The sequence below is a fragment of the Cnephaeus nilssonii genome (assembly GCF_951640355.1).
Source record: "Cnephaeus nilssonii genome assembly, chromosome: 7".
Classification (NCBI taxonomy): Eukaryota; Metazoa; Chordata; class Mammalia; order Chiroptera; family Vespertilionidae; genus Cnephaeus; species Cnephaeus nilssonii.
This window is the reverse complement of record NC_137078.1, coordinates 34914897-34935082: the sequence shown is the minus strand read 5'-3', so window position 1 is coordinate 34935082 and position 20186 is coordinate 34914897. Positions and strand designations below refer to the sequence as shown.

The window sequence follows — 20186 nt, the reverse complement described above, 5'->3', positions numbered from 1 at the left end:
GTGTCTCATTGTAGTTTCAATTTGCATTTACCTAATTGCCAGTGAGGTTGAACATCTTTTCATATATCTTTTGGCTGTTTGTATGTCTTCTTATGAGAGGTGTATTTTCAGGTCCTCTGTCCACTTTTTTATTGGATTATTTGTTTGGTGTTGAGTTTTACGAGTTCTTTATATATTTTGGAAATTAAACTTTTGTCGGAGCTACTGTTTGCAAATATCATGTCCCATCTGGTTGGCTGTCTGTTTTGTTGTCTGTTTCTTTTGCTGTGCAGAAGCTCTTCAGTTTTATATAATCCCATTTATTTTCCACTTGGGTACCTAATAAACATCTCAAACGTCATATGTCAAAAACTAAATTTTAATCTATCTTTGCATACCAAAAAAAAATATATTGCAATAACTGGTTTTCCTCTACCAATCTCAGTGAATGGTACCACCATCTCTATCCAGTTGCTGAAGCCAAAAACTTAGTATTTATCCACAGTGTCTCCATTTTTCTTCTGAACCACATTCATCACCAAATCTTGGCCATTTTGCCTCCAAAATATATCTAAAAACTCATCCAACATCTTTCTATTTTCTCGACCACTACTACAGTCCTCCTTCCCCTTTAATCCCATGGTTGCAAAACAGCCAGAATGATCTTTAAAATATAAAAATATGTATGTATGTGATATAAATTGGATATTGTTACTTTAACCACTTAAAATCCTTCAGTGGTTTCCCAGAGTACTTTGAAAAAAAAAATCTAGCATTGTCTCATGCCAATCTTCCCACCTCCCTCACTGTGCTCCAGTTTTTTTAGTTCCTCAAATTTGTCTCAAGAGCTTTCTTACCTCATTCAGGGCCACTACCCATAGTGTCTACTCATTCACTAAGACCCCTCAGAGTGCTGACTCCTCATCTTAGCAAGAGGGGCACCACTTCAAGGAGTTCTTCCCTGAATTAAATTAGATTCTATTTCTTATTGTCACAGCTCCTTTTGATCTCTTTAAAAACTCATCATCTGTCACTATTTGTTATCTTGTTTATTATCCTCTCTAATAAAATGGCAATATGCTAATTAACCATCACTCAGCTACATAAGCCACACCCACCAGCCAATCAGGGCGAGTATGCAAATTAACCCCATCCAAGATGGCTACAGCCACAGAGAGCAAGGTTTCCCAGGTAACAGAGCAAGCCAAGCTTTCCATAGCCATTGCAGGCCTAAGCCTCCACTCAAGCTACAAAGTTTCAATTATAGAAGGTAAACAAATTCAAACAAATGGCAGCAGAATGGAGCTTGAGAGAGCAGGCCAGGGTTGCCAGCGGCAACAGGGGAAGCAAAGCTTTCCGCACACCCTGGCCAGGCTCACCCGCTTAAGGCTACAAAGTTTCAATTGTAGAAGGTGAATTAACTGCCACAGAAATGGCTGCCGCCCCAGAGGGAGCAGCAGGCTTGGCTCCGCTCCAGGCTACAAAGTTTCAATTGTAGAAGGAAAATAAATTCCAGATACCAGGGCCTCCCCTTGGGTTTCCAGGGGGCGTGGCCGGCCTGCAAACCACCACAGGCCCCTCGCTCAGGCCGCCCCATGCCCCAAGGGAACCCCACCCTGATCAGGGACACCCTTCAGGGAAAACCAGCTGGCCCCCACCCATGCACCAGGCCTCTATCCTATCTAATAAAAGAGTAATATATAGATTGATCATCACTGCAACACACAATATAGCTGCCCCCATGTGGTCAAAGATCCTGCCCCCATGTGGACACAAGATGGCCACCACAAGATGGCCAGCAGAGGAGGGCAGTTGGGAGGCACCCGGCCTGCAAGGGAGGGCAGTTGAGAGGGACCACACTTGCAAGGGAGGGCAGTTGGAGGTGATCAACCCTGCAGGAGAGGGCAGTTAGGGGTGACCAGGCTGGCAGAGGAGGGAAGTTGGGGGCAAACAGGCTGGCAGGAAAGCAGTTAAGCATCAACCAGGCTGGCAGCAGAGTGGTTAGGGGGTGATCAGGCTGGCAGGCAGAAGTGGTTAGGGGCAATCAGGAAGGCAGGCAGGCGAGCAGTTGGGAGCCAGCAGGCCTGGATTGTGAGAGGGATGTCCGACTGCCCGTTTAGGCCCAATCCCACCAGGATCGGGCCTAAACGGGCAGTCAGACATCCCTCCAGGAGTCCCAGATTGGAGAGGGTACAGGCTGGGCTGAGGGACAATCCCCCACCGTGCACGAATTTCGTGCACTGGGCTTCTAGTCTGATAATAAACTCCATGAGGGCAGAAGTGGTGTTAACTTTAATTCACCATTGCATCCGTAATGTCTGACATAGTGTTTAGCAAATAACAGTGCCCACTAAATATTTATAGAATGAATGAACAAGCTTATTTCTTTGTTTTCATCCTTCAGTTTATTATAGAAGACAAGAGGATGAAATGGCCTCTCTAAGGCATGATGATATACATTCTTTTTATTATTATTATTATTGTATGCATTCTTATTCCTTGAATAAGATAATTTCTTTTCTTTCCCTGTACTTCAAAAGTGCATGCTAAAAAAGTATCTGATCTTGCTTCCCTTCTAGCTTCCCACACTGGTTTTTCTTTTCTTTGCCAGATATTTCAGGCAAATTGTCTTTGTGTTCTAATTCCATCTATTTTCCTTCCCTAAATCCTGTTTTACCTCTTCCTCTCCATTTAATTTGCTCTCTGAAAAATTACTAGTTAATTCCTCTTTGCCAAACTAAAAGCCTTCCCTCTGTTCTTATTCTCTTTGACGTCCATGCTGATCACCCCTTCCTTCAAAGCTCCTCCCTTGGGTGATATTTCTGTCTGGACTTCCTGCCCCTTCCTCCTTATTTTGACCTCCAACTTGAGAATTTTCCAAAGTGTAGTTTTTTCTTCTCTCTAATAATTTCCACTGCTGCATATTTCACTTCTCTGCAAGAACTGTCACTGACCTTTCACTTAAGATTTAGTCCTATATCTCGATATCTTGATCAACATAATGAGGTCTTGGTTTTGAAGCTTCTTTTCCTGATTTCTTTTTTATTTTATTGGCATCTATGTTGTTTTACTCACTTAGATTCAAAGCCATGGAAATCAACTTTACCCTTTTATGAGATGCAGGGTAGCATAGTGGTTAAGAGCATACATAGATCATGAGCAGACTGCCTGGAATCAAATCCTGGCTCCATGACATACTAGTTTAATGGGGAAGCTCCTTAACCTCTCGGTGCCTCAGTTTCCTTACCTGTAGAAAAGGGGGAGGAAATAAAATGACCGTCCTCAAAGGGTTGTGAACATTAAGTGAATTTGTTAGTAGATGTGAAGTGCTTAGATCAGAGCTTGGCATATAGTGAATAAATGTTGGCTATTTTTAATTTATTTATTACTATTATCTTATCTGCTACTAATCTTGTTGATTCATTCTTATTCATCTTTTTCTTTTCATTCTGTCACTCATCCAATTAAAACTATAATTATCTCATGTTTGAATTATTATAGTAACTTCATAACTGGTATTATTTTTGTTATTTTAAAAAACTATCTTGTACACGTCAGTTAAATGTGTATATTATCCTATATGATGATAGTTTTAAGTTAGTTTTCTCGAATTATTTATGCATTGCTAAAATTGCATTAAAAAAATAGGCATGAAGTTTCAGTTTATTTGACCTTTCCTCTAAAGTTCAATGTGCATTTTTCCACTAGGGGGCAAGACAATGTCATGGGAGTTAAATACTGCTTTAGGAAAAATGATCACGTGGTTATTGCTATGCCATATCTGGAGCATGAGTCCTTTTTGGTAGGTTTTAATATTTCTTGAATTTTTATTAACTAAATGTTTAATTTAAAAAATGTTATGACCTTATTTATAACTTTATTTTAGGATATCTTGAATTCCCTTTCCTTTCAAGAAGTACGGGAATATATGTTTAATCTGTTCAAAGCTTTGAAGCGCATTCATCAGTTTGGTATTGTTCACCGTGATGTTAAGCCCAGCAATTTTTTATATAATAGGCGCCTGAAAAAGTAAGTATGGGAAGTTACCAGAAAAGATTTACACTTGAATGAATTTGTGCCATGGGATCTATCTCCTAGAACTTAGAACATACTACAACAGCCATGCACAGATTTTGCCTGTTTCAGATTTTCATTATGATCAAAGAAGGGAAATATAGTGAAGAAGGTAAATTTGTATTAGCAAAGCAATGTGCATCATTAGCTGTTCCATGGCTCGGTAGAAATGGCACTCAGCTAAAAAACTTAGCAAGGGTCTCATCCTTTTTGACCTTACACATTTCTTTTTATCTCTGGGCTTCATTTTTCTTTTCTAGTAAATGAGGGGATTGGACCACATGATAGCCATTTCCTGTTCAACACTAAGTTTTGTGTTTATGTATAATTTTATGCTGATTATATGTATACATAGAGGCATTGAAACTCAAATATTGCTCTTCATTCAATGGATCATATTAAGTGTGGTAAGAAGAATAGAACTGTAACTTTTATCTTTTAAATTTGTTTAATTAAAAATTATTTTCTGCCCTGGCCACTGTTTGCCAGCGGTTAGAGTGTCAGCCCTAGGCAAGGGCATGTAGCGGGTTGGGGCATATGCGCAGGAGGCAACCAATTGATGTGTCTCTCTCACATGAATGTTTCTCTCTCTCCTCTCTCTCTCCTCTTCCTCCCTCCTCCTCTCCCTCCCTCCCTTCCACTCTCTCTAAGCATCAATGGAAAAAATATCCTTGGGTGAGGATTAACAACAGCAACAAAATTCTTTGTTATGATGACATTTCTGGTACCGTTAGAGAAGAAAGGATTGTTTTTATACACTTCATTCCTTGTCTTTCTTGCCAGTACAAGCCATTGGAAAAAGAGGATAAAAGATTTGTGTGTGGGTGGGTGTGTGTGATACATCTTTCCTTAGTTTTCAATCCTAGTTACCTATTAAATCCTTACCTTGTCTGTAAAACTTGTTTTTCTTTTTTTTCAAGAATGTTATAAATTCTTAATTGGTCACCAAAAGAATTGCAGTTTCTATATGACTGTAGTTATGATGTTAATAAGCTTTAATTGTTACAGAGAACTAAAAACCTGCTTTTGCTTCTTAGGTATGCCTTGGTAGACTTTGGTTTGGCCCAAGGAACCCATGATACGAAAATAGAACTTCTCAAATTTGTCCAGTCTGAAGCTCAGCAGGAAAGTCGTTCAGAAAATAAAGTCCATGTAATCACCGGAAACAAGATTTCATTAAGTGGCTCCGCAGCACCTAGGGAGCTGGATCAGCAGCCCACCACAAAAACTTCTGTGAAAAGGCCCTACACACATGCGCAGATTCAGATTAAACAAGGAAAAGATGGAAAGGTTCTACCTCTTTTATTTCTTAAGTACTAACACAGTTTTAGAAATGTATTTCTTCATCCAACAGAGGGAGATAGAGTACTAGAATAATAACTTGCAATTTAAAATAATTTTTACAGTTGTTATATATCCAATTGATTAGATTTTTACTAAGATTTGTAATGACTTGTTTTCCCATTTTAAAATAAATTTATATGGTAGATTTATGGTGTCTTTGTCATTACAATTACATTATATAACAAAAATGGAAAATAATAAATTTTTCCTGCATGTTTTAAAGTTCAGATTAATTAGCCTTTTTATAAGAAAGCATTAGTTACAGGGGGAAATTCTGAAGTGTCTATCTCCATTTTAGCTGCAATGCCAAATGTAACAACCGTGCAGGTGGTTTTTGAATTTTTTTAGTTACTTATATTTGTGGACTATGATAACATTGTATGGGTGTTAAGAGTTCTGTCTAGACTATTTTCTCCTTTCACAGAAGTGTTTTGGTGCCTGAGAATGACTTGGATGCAGCTGTTTTTGTTTCATGTCACTTAACTCTTTCAAAACTATGGCAGAGTACAGCTGGCAGAAAGTGTTACAGATATAATCCTTATTTTCCTTGTTTTTGTTGGTATTGTAGGATGGCTCTGTAGGCCTTTCTGTCCAGCGCTCTGTTTTTGGAGAAAGAAATTTCAATATACACAGCTCCATTTCACATGAGAGCCCTACAGTGAAAGTAAGTAATGTAGCTTATTAGTGTAATCAGTTAGTCGTACATTGAAGAGAATTTAGGGAATGGTTAGATTAGTGTTTATTGTCAGGAACTTTTTAAAAGCAGAATTTTGCTTTGGCAGAAGGTATTACTTGCTTTGAGTATCTAGTCAGCACTTTTATTTTTTTCATTTTTTTTTCTGAACTTTTCTGGTGGAATTTTTCATTAGCTGACTGTTCTTTCTCTAAAGGAACATTTGGATCATTAAGGCCTTTTCTCTCACTGGCTAGAATGTGAGCTTGCAGCAGCTAACACATTTCTGACACAGTTGATAACATAAAGATGTTTGTAAAGTTTATAAACTGTCACCAATGTTAAAAGGTTTTAAAGTGACTTAAACTATCCTGCCACAGCTAGCTAGAGTGAGCAACAAATTAAAACTCTGATTTTAGCCAATGTAATGGTACAGTTTACAGTTCTGAAATGGAGTTAGACACTAGAACATACTTTTTATATTTTTGTAACATATCAGGAAAAGTTCAAGTAAAGTAGAAGTTAACTATTTACCAAACTAGGACTAATTAGTAAATTTTAATAAGTTTATTCAACAGAAAAATCTAAAAGACCTTACATGTTTTAATAGACAACTATTTGCTTATAATCCAATAGTACATGCAGCAGTTTTAAAAGTTATGCATTTTGCCATACTAGCATTTGAAGGCGTCGTGAAAATAGAAAGTATGACTTTTCTTTTACAGCTTATGAAGCAGTCAAAGGCTGCGGATGTAATCTACAGAAAGTTAGCAACCAGAAAGAAGGCTGTTTCTGCCAAAGTTATGAATAGTGGTGTGATGAAGAAAACTGCCAATTCTTGCCCAGTTAGCCTGACCTGTGACTGTTATGCAACAGATAAAGTTTGCAGTATTTGCCTTTCAAGGTAATGTGTTTTGACAGTGTTATAAAATCACCAGCATGCTGCTAGGCAAGATTAGAAATTGCATCGATTCTGTGAGTCAATTGATTTAGTGAGTGAAAGAGAGCAACACAGTTCTGTGAACTACATGGGCACTGATGCAGAGCAATACCTGGAAGAGCAAATGATAACTATTGCCATACATTGTTCATTTGACATCATGTGCACTTTGGAAAACACACTTGCTTTTATGTGCAAATAATTTTGGTGGGGGAATCGCCTTTCCAGAATCTTAGAATTGCACCTTTTGCTTGCTGATTTAATCTTTTGTTTTCTTTCTTTCTTCCTGCCAATGTAGAATAACCAGAATCAAATAATTAATAAATATATTAGTGAATAAGTATATTATTCCAAATAAAAGGAAATTTGCATACTTCTGAATTCATATTGAGTTCTATTTTTCTGTTATGGCTCTTATCATCTACTACCTCTTTTTATACCTGGAAGTTACCCTAAAACCTTTCTGGATAAGACCTGGGAAGTAGTAGAGATGGTGGAGAAGGATCCATAGACGTAAATTTAGAATTTTCATCACATTGGATTATCATTTGCTTTATAATGACTTTTTATGTATATATCAAGGTGGAATATATTGTGAAGTAAATTGATAAGTGTTATTTTTTGTTCTTCATAATTAAACTTTAACTAGCAAAATCTTATTTTGTCATCATAAGGCGGCAACAGGTTGCCCCTAGGGCAGGTACACCAGGATTCAGAGCGCCAGAGGTCTTAACAAAGTGCCCCAATCAAACTACAGGTATGTTGCACTAGAAATATAGAACCCAATTAAAAATTTCATCCTGGGTATCTTTTATTTTGTGATCTTATCTATTTCTGACTTTTTTTGAGCTCTTGCTTTTAATTAAATTATGTAAATAGTTCTAGCAGTGTGGCATTCCCATTTTTTAAAAAATTGATTTCAGAGAGGAAGAGAGGGAGAGAGAGAGAGAAACATCAATGATGAGAATCATTGATCAGTTACCTCCTACACGGCCCACACTGGGGATTGAGCCCACAACCTGGGCATGTGCCCTGACTGGGGATCAAAACCATGACCTCCTGGTTCATAGGCTGATGCTCAACGCTCAACCACTGAGCCACACCGGCTGATACATAATTTTTTTAATCACATTTTGCTTATTTTTTCACATGTGGTCTGCAAGTGGTCTGCCAGGAATATTGTTAACATCATCTTTGTGGGAATAAATTGTGTTTAGTAGTCTTTGGTAACTTAAGACTTGCAGAATTTTATCTATTTGCCTAATACCTCAAAAATTTTCTGTGATACACATGTGATTGTATTTGATTAAAATTATATTTTGTTATTGTGGAAACAATGTAATAGCATTAAAAAGATTTTTTGAGAAATAAGAAAGTTGTTATGGAGCTGGAACCTGGAAACATCTTTTTGAATAGATGAATCCTGGATTATGGATGTTAAAGAAATGCATTCATTCATTGTATGTATTCTGTGCTTACTAATGATACAAAAAAGAAATGAAACTATTTGCTTATATTCTAGTTAGGACACACTCTCAAATAATTACAGTAACCCAGTAAGTATGGTTGTAAAACTTTATACAAGGTATTTTAGGGATACCGAGCTATCCTACATGAAGGGATTTTGGAAGAAATTTTATGAAGAGAAAACCTCAAAGAGGGTATATTTTAATTTGGGGGGTGGGGGGAGGTTTGGCATCGAGGCATGAGCAAAGGAACTCAACAAACAGCATCATCTAGTCATACAGGAAACAAAATTTAGTGTAGCTAGAATATAAGATGGAAGGCAAGGAGTGATGAGAAATAAACCTGTGAAGAGGGACAAGGTCAGATCACAGTTGTTAAATGACTTGGACTGTATCCTTTAGGTATTAGCAAGTTATGAAGAGAAAGAGATGGTAATAATTTTTCTAGATAAATTTTCTGGCATGTGTGCAGAAAAGATAGATTTTGGAGGGTGGTGACCTACAAGTGAGAGAGGATGAAAACCTGAATGAGGGCATTAGTAATAGGAATGAAAGGAAAAGTGAAGGATTGGAAAGGCAAAGCTTGGTGGGTAAGTGGGGAAAGCATCGAAGATGTTTATCAGATTCCTAGCTTGGGGGATTTGGATGGGCACCAGTAACCAAGGTGGAGAATGAAGAAGCTGATTTACAGGGAAGGATAAGGTTGGGGGTGTTACTTGGTTTGAGATATTTTTAGGACATTCAGATAGAAATGGCTAACAGAATAAAAGTAAATCTTAAGCTCAGGGAAGTCTGGTTTGGGAATTCAGTTGAGTGTCATCATTATATAAATGGTAGTTGAAATCATGAAACGGATGGGCCAATAAGGGAAAGTGTAATGGGGAAGAGGTTGGAGCTGTGGGGAACCTCAGCACTTAGGGCTTGGAGAAAACTCACGGAGTAGGCAGAGGTACAAAGGGAACCAAGAAAGGCACGTGATACAGTGGCCAAAGGAATAGAGAACTAATTTGGGGATAATACTAAGAAGTCAACAGTTAGGAGAGAAGATGTCCCTAAAAGATAAAAAAGTTTCTGGACATGAAACTGAGCTTGTTTTAATTTTAACTGCCAGAATTCTGGAGACTAAAGTTTCTATAATGAGAGTTAGGGTTAGCACCTGGCTGAAGAAGAGCTACTACTGTTCAATACTTTTCACTAAAGTGGACCACTTTTACTACTGTGGTGTATAATTTTTGAGGAGCATCTAGATTTTTCCCCACACAGCTATTTTTGGATTTCTTTTGACCTTCTAAAATGTGCATTTACTTAGTGTTTTTTAATGGTGAAATTCCTTTTAAATTTACCAAGAATGCTGCTAAAGAAAAAAACAACATTGCATTGTGTATTAAAGATATTAGACAAAAGATTCTCAATCTGAAATTACATTAAAAGCATTTGGGGAACATTTAAAAACATTGATGCATGAGCCCTAGGGATTGGGCTTGGGCATCAGAATGTTTAAAGCTCTCAAGATGATTTAAATGTAAGTAAAGGTTGGGAATTACTGGTGTAGATGACAAAATTATCGATTTGGGAATATTTTTAAGAGTTTGTTTTCTGTTACAGCTATTGACATGTGGTCTGCAGGTGTCATATTTATTTCTTTGCTCAGTGGACGATATCCATTTTATAAAGCAAGTGATGATTTAACTGCTTTGGCTCAAATTATGACAATTCGTGGATCCAGAGAAACTATCCAGGCTGCTAAAACTTTTGGTAAGCAATTTTATATTATAGAACAAAACAAATGCCTTTGATTTTCTTCCACAAATTACTTTATAAATTATTATAAAATTCTCTTTGCATATAAACATTCTGTATTCATAAAGTTCTCTCATGTTAGAAAAATTCTCAGATGCTTAAGAACTGGTTGCATTGTATAAGAAAAAATTTCATCACTTCTCTTATATACATATACTTATTTAATCTTGTCAAGCACAAAATGCTACACTTTAAAGTTTAACTCTGTAACATTAAAAGAATAAGGAACAAAATTTAATTCCCGATAGTTGTGGTTTGACTTTATTTCATAAATATTTTAATAATATTTAAAAATTTATTTATTGTGTATTAGGACCTTCTTTAAATGATCTTAGTCTATACTAACAGGTAATCATTTAATTATAATACAGTCTAATAAGGACAACAAAAGGGACGAGAATAGAATGTATATTAGTTGTCAAATTTCTTAGGGTTATTGTAGCAGAGAAGAAAATGAACAGAACACCTTTACTGTAGTATTATTGTAAGCATATATTGGACATGGGAAATCATCTCCTTAGCTACACAGAGTGCTTAGTTCTTATAGTTCTAGACTGGGAGATACAGTGTATATCATAGGGTACCTGAGAATTATCCCAGCCTTGCTCTGGCCAAACACGAGCTCAATTGCCTACCTTGTGTTTGCTCTTCATGCACAATTATGTTAGTACTTTTCAAAATGGGTGGGTGTGATTGAGTCCGTTTATTACCACACAATATGAAACACCCCTTTGTGACAGAGTTTCAGTCAGGCTACTTCAAGAATCACTTAGCTGCCCTAGCTGATTTGGCTCAGTGGATAGAGCGTCAGCCTGTGGACTGAAGAGTCCCGGGTTTGATTCCAGTCAAGGACACATGCCCGGGTTGTGAGCTTGATCCCCAGTAGGGGATGTGTAGGAGGCAGCCTATCAACGATTCTCTCTCATCATTGATGTTTCTATCTCTCTCCCTTTCCCTTCCTCTCTGAAATCAATTAAAAAATAAAAATAAAAAATAAAAAAAATATATATATAAAGAATCACTTAGCTGTCTTGTGCCCAGCCCAAGGATCAATGGGTCTGTTTCTTGGGGGGTTTTGTTTTGTTTTGGACATTCAAATTCATTCAGCTTTATTAATGAAAATAATAAGTTCAAACATAGCCTAAATAAAGCATGACAAGCCCACTGTGTGATCATTTGTCAAAATACACATGATAAACATTCAAGAAGTATTCCTGTTCTTCTGATATAATTATCTGAGAGCTGCACTGTTTTGGTTTTCAGAATGGAGGCTAATTATTTAGTAAACATGGATGTACAGTAATTTTATTCAATCAGCGATGAGTTGTCTCTACTTTCTCAGATATATCTTTGAAGACTTTTATTTCAACCGCATCTACTAATATTCATCATATCTATCAATGGCTACTATGAAAATACACCAGAATTTTAATAAACTGCCACTTTATTTTCATTAAAGAGCAATTCATAAATTGGGTCTTAATCAGGGGTACAATCAGAATTATCTGAGGAACTGCAAGAAATACATATGGTTGTCTCACCTCATCCCTTCCTGAAAAATATGATTCAGATAAATATTCATAGGAAGGGTCCAGGCTTGTTAGTTAAAAACAACAACAACAAGTGATTTGGATCAAGACCTACTTCTGTTTAAGAAAATAATTGTCCCTTGCTTAGGCACCAGTGCCATGGTCTGATTCATCAGAAAAACTTAGTGGTGGTTATAAAGAAAGCCTCATAATAGAGGCTTATCGAAAACTGTTTCTGTAGCAAAGTCAATCCAATCCACAATTTGTACCTTTCTTGCATCTGTCAAAAGAAAAAAAATATTTTCCTCTTTCCTCTTCTATCTCCTCTTACCCCCTTTTCCCTCTGGTATCACCATACTGTTGTCTATGAGTTTTGGTTTTTTTCCTTAATCCCTTCACCTTTTTTACCCAGCCCCTCAACTCCCTCCCCTCTGACAGTTGTAAGTCTGTTCTCTATATCTATGAGTTGGTTTCTATTTTGTTTTTTAGTTTATTTTGATCATTACATTCCACATATGAGTGAAATCATATGGTACTTGTCTTTCTCTGACTGGCTTATTTCACTTAGCATACTACTCTCCAGGTTCATCCATGCTGTTGCAAAGGGTAGATTTCCCTTTTTATGACAAGTAGTATTCCGCTGAGTGAATGTACCACAGCTTTTTTATGTACTCATCTACTGATGGACACTTGGGCTGCTTTCAAATCTTGGCTCTTGTAAATAATGCTGCAATGAAATAGAAATGTATATATTCTTTTGGATTAGCGTTTCACTTTTCTTTGGATATATACCAGAAGTAGAATTGCTGTTCGATTTTTACTTTTTGAGGTGACTCCATACTGCTTTTCACAGTGGCTGCACCAATCTACATCCCCACCAACAGTGCATGAGGGTTTCCTTTTCTCCATGTTCTTACCAACTCTTATTGTTTGTTGATTTATTGATGATAGCCATTCTGACAAGTGTGATGTGATATCTCATTGTGGTTTTAATTTGCATTTCTCTGATGATTAGTGATGTTGAGCATCTTTTCATATGTCATACTGTATATCTTCTTTTTTCTGGTTAATCCTCACTTGAAGATATTTTTTCTCATTGATTTTTAGAGAAAGTAGGAGGGAAGGAGAGAGAGAGAGAAGAGAAACATCAATGTATGAGAGATACATCGATTGGTTGCCTCCTGCACATGCCCCCACCGGAGATGGAAACTGCAACCAAGGTATATGCCCTTGACCAGGAATTAACCCAAGACCTTTTGGTGCTTGGGCTGATTCTCCAATCACTTAGCCACACCAGCCAAGGTTCTCTGTATATCCTCTTCGATATACAGTGTCTGTTCAGATCCTTTGTCCATTTTTTAATTGGATTGTAAAAGAAAATTTTATCTAAGGAAAATAGGGTGACATAATACATACATACGAGGGAAGAGTGACCATGAATGGAAAGCAAGGTTGATATCTTGAAAATTGTATTCTTACATGAGTATATTTAGTCTCAACTGATTAAGAAAACTTTCATCTACTATTGAACAACTTTATGAGAAGTTTTTGAACATGGTGTTTATCAGAGAAAACCAAAGCATTTTGTTGAAGAGTTACATCTCCTCCATCTGTAATCGCAGTTATAATCAGGTCCAATAATGGAAATACAACATCTGACACGAAAACATTCCAGGGCAAGTGTCATATAGCAGGCAAGAGCTTTTAGAGGTTTATTATTGTAATGGTTATTTTACTACTAAAAAAATAGTGCTACATAGATAGCACTTGTCTCAGTTTTGTTAATATGACTTCTATGGATATGTCAGTCAAATCTTACTATAACTTGGATACAGTACTCAAAACTTAAGCACCCATGGCTGTGTTATTCTTTATGATTCAAAGAAGTGACTTGCCTAAGATTATCAGTGAGAATACTTCTAATTCTCTTGCCTTGTGTGTAACCTGCCCCACTGTCCTCAACCATTAGATCAGGCCCCATGATAGGTTGTCATTTAAGTACCTGTTGTGTCAAATAAATTCAAAAGACAAAAAAATTATTTAGTTGTTAATCTTCACCTGAGGATACTTTTCCATTGATTTTTTTTAGAGAGCGTGGGAGGGAGGGGGAGAGACAGAGAGAAACATCTATGTGAGAGAGACACATTGATTGGTTGCCTCCTGCACACGCCCGACCATGGCCAGGGATTGAGCCTGCAACTTAGATACATGCCCTTGACTGGAATTGAACCTGGGACCCTTCAGTCCGTAAGCCAACGCTCTTTCCACTGAGCCAAAATGGCTAGGGCAATAAAATATTTTACTGAATATATCAGTTTAAATTACTTTATCTGAATAATGAGTCCTCTCTTTGGATATGTATAAAAATAATTTAGGCATATTGTGTAACTTGGGGAGATGCTGTAGCGCATAGCATTATTTCATAACTTCAGAGTAGCCTGTAAATTAAAGAATAAAATTATATGACTATTCTCATCTGGCTATAATTTTCTAGAGTGAATAGGAGTGATAAAATAGAATTAAAAGTAAAAAGAGATTGGCATGTTGTATCCTCAATCAACTTAGTTTTTAATAATTAGTTTTCTTTTTCTCCTCCCTGTCTGCCATGCCAACCCTCCTTTTTCCCTGACTAGGTTAGATCAGAATATGTAAAAATAACTTTGTATTATCCAAAGCTAGATTAATTATTGCTTTAGTAATCCACATTGTTAACAAATACCCCAGAAAGGAATCTATATACTGTGCTACTCATTGTTTAGTCACATTTCTATTTAATAAGGAAATATAAAGCAAAAATAATAAATTATTTCCCATTTGCATGCTTAATTTATTTTTGCCTATCCTATATAATAAAAGCATAATATGCAAATTGACCGAACTGCAGAATGACCTGTCACTATGATGCACACTGACCACCAGGGTCAGACGCTCAATGCAGGAGCTGCCCCCTGGTGGTCAGTGTGCTCCCAAGGGGTCCCGGACTGCGAGAGGGTGCAAGCCTGGCTGAGGGGACAACCTCCCCCGCTCCCCCCCCCCCCCCCCCACACACACACACACACAAACACACAAATCTCATGCACTGGACGTCTAGTCTAATAATAACCATGTTGGGAAATTGTTTTGAAGACATTTATATTTTTAAAAACTGAGATCACAAGATCATTCATTCATTCAAAAACATTTATTGGTACTTTATGTGTGCCAGCTACTATTGTTGAGTCTCTCTTCTCGTAGAGTTTAAATTCTAGAGGGGAAGACAAAATAAATATATTCTGCCATACAGATCAGTAGTGTTGAGAAAGGTAAAAGGGGAAAGGGAGTGGGGAGGGCTCAGCTGTGTTAGATAGGTTGGTCAAGGACAGCCTCTGTAAGGATGTGATATTTGGACAGTGACGTGAGAGGCTGAATAATGCCTTTTGTCCTGTCCAGCAGGTATTGAGAATCTGGTATGTTCCAAACATTGTCTAGAACTTGGGGAATTCAGATAAATAAGATAGTCCCTATTTTCAAAGAGCTCATAGTCTAGTAGGTGAGACAGACATATTTTATCAGTTACAACACAAGATAGCAAAGTAATAGTAGAAATCTTCACAGGATGCTATAGAAGTTTAAAATGATCAACTCTCTGACAGTGTCAGGCCTCGCAGAGGTAGTTCTTAAGCTGAATGGACTATCTGGGCACATGGGGGAAGGCAGGGCATCCTGGCCAAGACAGGAACCACATAGTCAAATTCATATAGATGCTGCAGCTGATTAATGATTATAGAAGGATACGGTGAAGCTGGAGATGTTGGCAGAGTCAAGTGAGTCCTTAGCTTAGTGAGTCACTGCTTTCTATTTATGATCCCCCACTTTATGATTTCACCTTCAGCTCTGTAGTGCAAAACACAGCTTAAAATGTGCCCATGACAAGTAATTGCATGCTGTGTCATGCTCAGTGTAAATACATCCACATAGCAATGGTTGGACCTGCATGTTCCTTGAGAGAGGCTTCTGGTTTGTTCAAATAATCTAAAATATGTGTCATTTTTCTCTTCCAGGCAAATCAATATTGTGTAGCAAAGAAGTCCCAGCACAAGACTTGAGAAAACTCTGTGAGAAGCTCAGAGGCATAGATGCAAACACTCCCAGATTAACAAGTGATATACAAGGGCCTGCTTCTCGTGACCCAACTTTTTCAGAGAAGACTGACCATAAAGCTGCTCGCCTCCTACAAACACCTCACGCACAGCTCTCAGGGGACTTGTCTAAAGGGAACAGGAATGGCTGTTGGGGTTTGGATGCGCACACTACCAATCTACAAGGCTGGGACACGGTACCTGATGAAGCTTATGACCTGCTTGATAGACTTCTGGATCTAAATCCAGCTTCAAGGATAACAGCAGAAGAAGCTTTGTTGCATCCTTTTTTTAAAGATATGAATTTATGATTGCTTAGTTCTTCATTTATTATTTGCTGTTGTGGATTGTGAGGTGGGGTGAAAGAGTTCTTTTTAGAGCCGTAAGTTCTTGATTAGAGACCAGGCCAGGATGAATAATTTATTTTAAAATTTTAGTATTTCCTCTCTTGGAAGATTCTAAAATAAGGATTAAGATTCTTTAAGGTGCCTGGGATAGTTTTTTGGATGAACAGCATTATCTTTGAGTTGGATCTACCCCAGGAGAATCAGTTTTTTAGTTTCCCTAATTACTTGTCATTGACATATGCTGAAGGAGCATAGTACTTGGCAGTTCAAGGGGCAAGTCTGAAAATTAGTGGATATGTTAGGGATTAAATGGGCTTCTTCACTATGAGCTGTGTGTACTTTTGGAAAACTCAACCTGGTACTGGTGCTCTCGCCATTCTGTAGATTAAGACAGTTTCCTCCTTGAGGCATATATTATGCCTTTTATGAACACTAAAACAAATAATGAGGAAATGTTTAGGGGAGATATTACTTAAAATTGAATTTATTAAAAAAGTATTCTGTGGAAGCATTTATTGTATGAATTGCCTTTTTAAAAAAAGTTTTCTACCTTGATTTTTTTGCCTTCTCTACTCCCACCTTACACATTCTTCTTGAAGATTATATGGTGCTTTCCACAAAGTTTCTAGGTGCATTGTTAAATATTGTATATGTTTACAGTTAGAAACTTAAAATAATGCATATACTAGTTGATAAATGGAAGCTACAGGACCAAGGTGAAGACTCCTAATCCAAAATTATTTTCTTTTTTTTAAATTAAATATTGTTGAAAATATTATATATGTCCTCCTTTTTCCCCCAACAACCCCTTCTAGCTCACCCCACCTCCTGCCTCAGGCAAAATTATTTTCTTTTTCTCTCAATGTGTAGGCCCTTTTTCACCATCTTAGGTATAATTAGGTAGGTGCTAAAAGGAAGAGTGAACACAGAGACTATTATGGAGATTTTTCATCTGCCTAGATCCATCCCAATCTCTGTATTCTGTTTTGACTAAATTGGTCCTGCTCAGAGAAGGTGATTACTAATTCTTGACGGGTGGGAAGAGAGATAATGAAGTAGGCAAAGCAAAAGAGGACCAGAGGGAGATTTATGTGTTACTACATTCCAAATTGATATCTGTCAATGACAGCATATCAAACTTTCTATGGGAAATAAGTCAGGATGCAGATGTTTAGAGAAGTTTCCCATCATTAGAAGTCATAGAGTATAGAACCAGCTTATGGACATATGACATTCATTTTATTTTGAACATTGAAGTTAGTACATCTACCTACTCTATTTGGTAAGTATAGTATGTATATAAACCATTATTATTGATCCACTCTGTCTTATGCTGTAATCTTAAAAAAAAAACAAACTTGTTTTTGAATTTGTATGTTTAATAAAGTTATCCTTTTATATATTTTACTAGAGTCCTGGTGCACGAAATTCGTGCACGGAGGGGGGATGTCCCTCAGCCCAGCCTGCACCCTCTCCAATCTGGGATCCCTCTCACAATCCAGGACTGCTGGCTCCCAACTGCTCCCCTGCCTGCCTTCCTGATTGCCCCTAACTGCTTCTGCCTGCCAGCCTGATCACCCCCTAACCACTCCCCTGCCAGCCTGTTTGCCCCTAACTGCCCTCCCCTGCAGGCCTGGTCATCCCTAACTGCCCTCCCCTTCTGGCCATCTTGTGGTGGCCATCTTGTGTCCACATGGGGACAGCCATCTTGTGTGTTGGAATGATGGTCAATTTGCATATCACTCTTTTATTAGATAGGATAGAGGCCTGGTGCATGGGTGGGGGCCGGCTGGTTTGCCCTGAAGAGTGTCCCGGATCAGGGTGGGGTTCCCTTGGGGCATGGGGTGGCCTGGGAGAGGGGCCTGTGGTGGTTTGCAGGCCGGCCACACCCTTTGGTAACCCAAGCGGATGCCCTGGTATCTGGGATTTATTTATCTTCTATAATTGAAACTTTGTAGCCTTGAGTGGAGGCCTGGGCTGGCCAGGGTGTGCGGAAAGCTTGGCTTCCTACCATGCCGGGAAACGAAAGCCTCCTGCTCGCTCTGTGGCTGCAGCCATCTTGGTTTGGTTAATTTGCATACTTGCTCCTGATTGGCTGATGGGCGTGGCTTGTGGGTGTAGTGGAGTGGTGGTTAAGTTGCATATTACTCTTTTATTCGATAGGATGTCAATCTACACATTCACATTTGAAAAAATACCTTAAAAAAAAAAGTATTGGCCACTGAGAGTATTTTCTGTCTGAGATGTATGAATGCTCTCTCTTCAGCAAATAGTAGATAGTAGATTAAAGAAAAAAGTCCCTGGCTCAAGTAATACTATATGAAAGATAGAAGGAGGGTTTATTATTTTAATAGGAAAGTGCTCATTGACTTCATTTATAGGATACTTGAGGCCCAGTGCATGAATTCATGCACGGGTGGGTCCCTAGGCCTGGCCGGCAATCAGGGCCGATCAGGGCCTGGCCGATTTGGGCTGGGCCAATCGGGGCCAGCTGGCTGGGGGGAGGGATGGGGTGCAGGAGGTTGGCTGCCAGCCCCAAGGAGGGAGCTGGCCCTTGGCCCCCCTGGGAAAGGGGCTGCATTCGCCACCTACCCCCAGTTCCCTGTCCCAGCCCGGGGCCCTGAAGGTCCTGCTGGAGTTGGGAGAGGAGGTGACAGTTGCTAGGCCAGGAGTGGAAGGAACGGACGCTGGATGCCAATGCCAGCACCCCATCACCACACAGTTCCTCGCCTCCCTGCCCCCCTCTTCCCTCACTGTCACTGTGGCGGGTGGGTGGCAGGCTGATCAGGGCCTGCCAGCCAGGGGGAGGGATGGGGTGCAGGAGGTTGGCTGCCAGCCCTCGGCCCTTCTGGGAAAGGGGCCATGTTTGCCATCACCGAACCCCAGTTCCCAGTCAGGAGAGGAGGCAATGGTTGCCGGGCTGGGCGCAGAAGGAACGGCCACTGGCTGGCTATGAGAGGTTGGCTGTGGGAGTGCACTGACCACCAGGGGGCAGCTCCTTGTTGAGCATCTGCCCCCTGGTGGTCAGTGCGCATCATAGCAACTGGTCGACCGGTCATTCCAGTCATTCAGTCACTTACGCTTTTATAGATATAGATTTGTCACAAATAGTAAAGCATCTCAATAACTAAAATGAAGTCTTAGCTAAAAAAATTTCTTAATGTGATTAAAGTTAACATAGAAAATTACCAGGAAGAAAAATTAACTACCAGAAGAGCAGGGATGGAGACATTCTTTAAGAAAGTTTAATATTCAAGGTTTCAACTTTCTTATAATATATAATATATAATATATAATATCACTTTTAGAATAGAACTTGGTTCATGTGCAAGGGAGGTAAAGGGATTTAGTGCTTTAAAAGATATCCAGTATTATAAATTGGTTCTTGGGAAATTTCAGTCTCACTAGGGAATGTCGCTTCAATTTGGGGGGCTAAATAGATAAAAATTAGGAGCTTCCATATGCATATTATTCAGGGTTTTTCAGCCTCTTGAACACCATTTTATAATGACAGAGATTGCTCTAAAAGATTTTAATTAGGTAAAATAGCCATTTTTAGGGAAAGATTAAGAAGGTAAGTAGTTAATGCCATTACCTACTAATATGGAAGTTACCAGAATATCCAGCTATTTTTCATTTTCGGCTTTTTAAATTCTTACTGCTCAAACTTGAGATAAAACCAGTAAAGGTGTTTTCATTAAAAAAACAACAACAAATATTTAGCCTGTCTGCTGTGGCTCAATGATTGAACTTTGACCTATGAACTAGGAGGTCATGGTTCGATTCCAGTCAAGGCACATACCCAGGGTTGCAGGCTCGATCCCCAGTGTGGGGCGTGCAGGAGGCTGCTGGTCAATGATTCTCATCACTGATGTCTCTATCTCTCCCTCTCCCTCTCTGAAATCAATAAACATAT

General features: G+C 38.6%; 1 protein-coding gene across 3 annotated transcripts in view; it reads left to right on the top strand.

The window, feature by feature from the left end:
- CDC7 (cell division cycle 7) overlaps positions 1–17672 on the top strand; it is a 32575-nt gene extending 14903 nt beyond the window's left edge. For 2 of the 3 annotated variants that reach the window (XM_079776857.1, XM_079776855.1), the window contains exons 5-12: positions 3688–3781; positions 3866–4008; positions 5091–5343; positions 5966–6061; positions 6796–6974; positions 7685–7767; positions 10082–10231; positions 15846–17672. In XM_079776857.1, the coding sequence (XP_079632983.1) occupies positions 3688–3781; positions 3866–4008; positions 5091–5343; positions 5966–6061; positions 6796–6974; positions 7685–7767; positions 10082–10231; positions 15846–16234 (1387 nt within the window). In that variant the 3' untranslated portion in view covers positions 16235–17672. The remainder of the gene's footprint in view (positions 1–3687; positions 3782–3865; positions 4009–5090; positions 5344–5965; positions 6062–6795; positions 6975–7684; positions 7768–10081; positions 10232–15845) is intronic. The other variant, XM_079776856.1, reaches the window with a different exon arrangement.
- The last annotated feature ends 2514 nt before the right edge of the window (positions 17673–20186 follow it).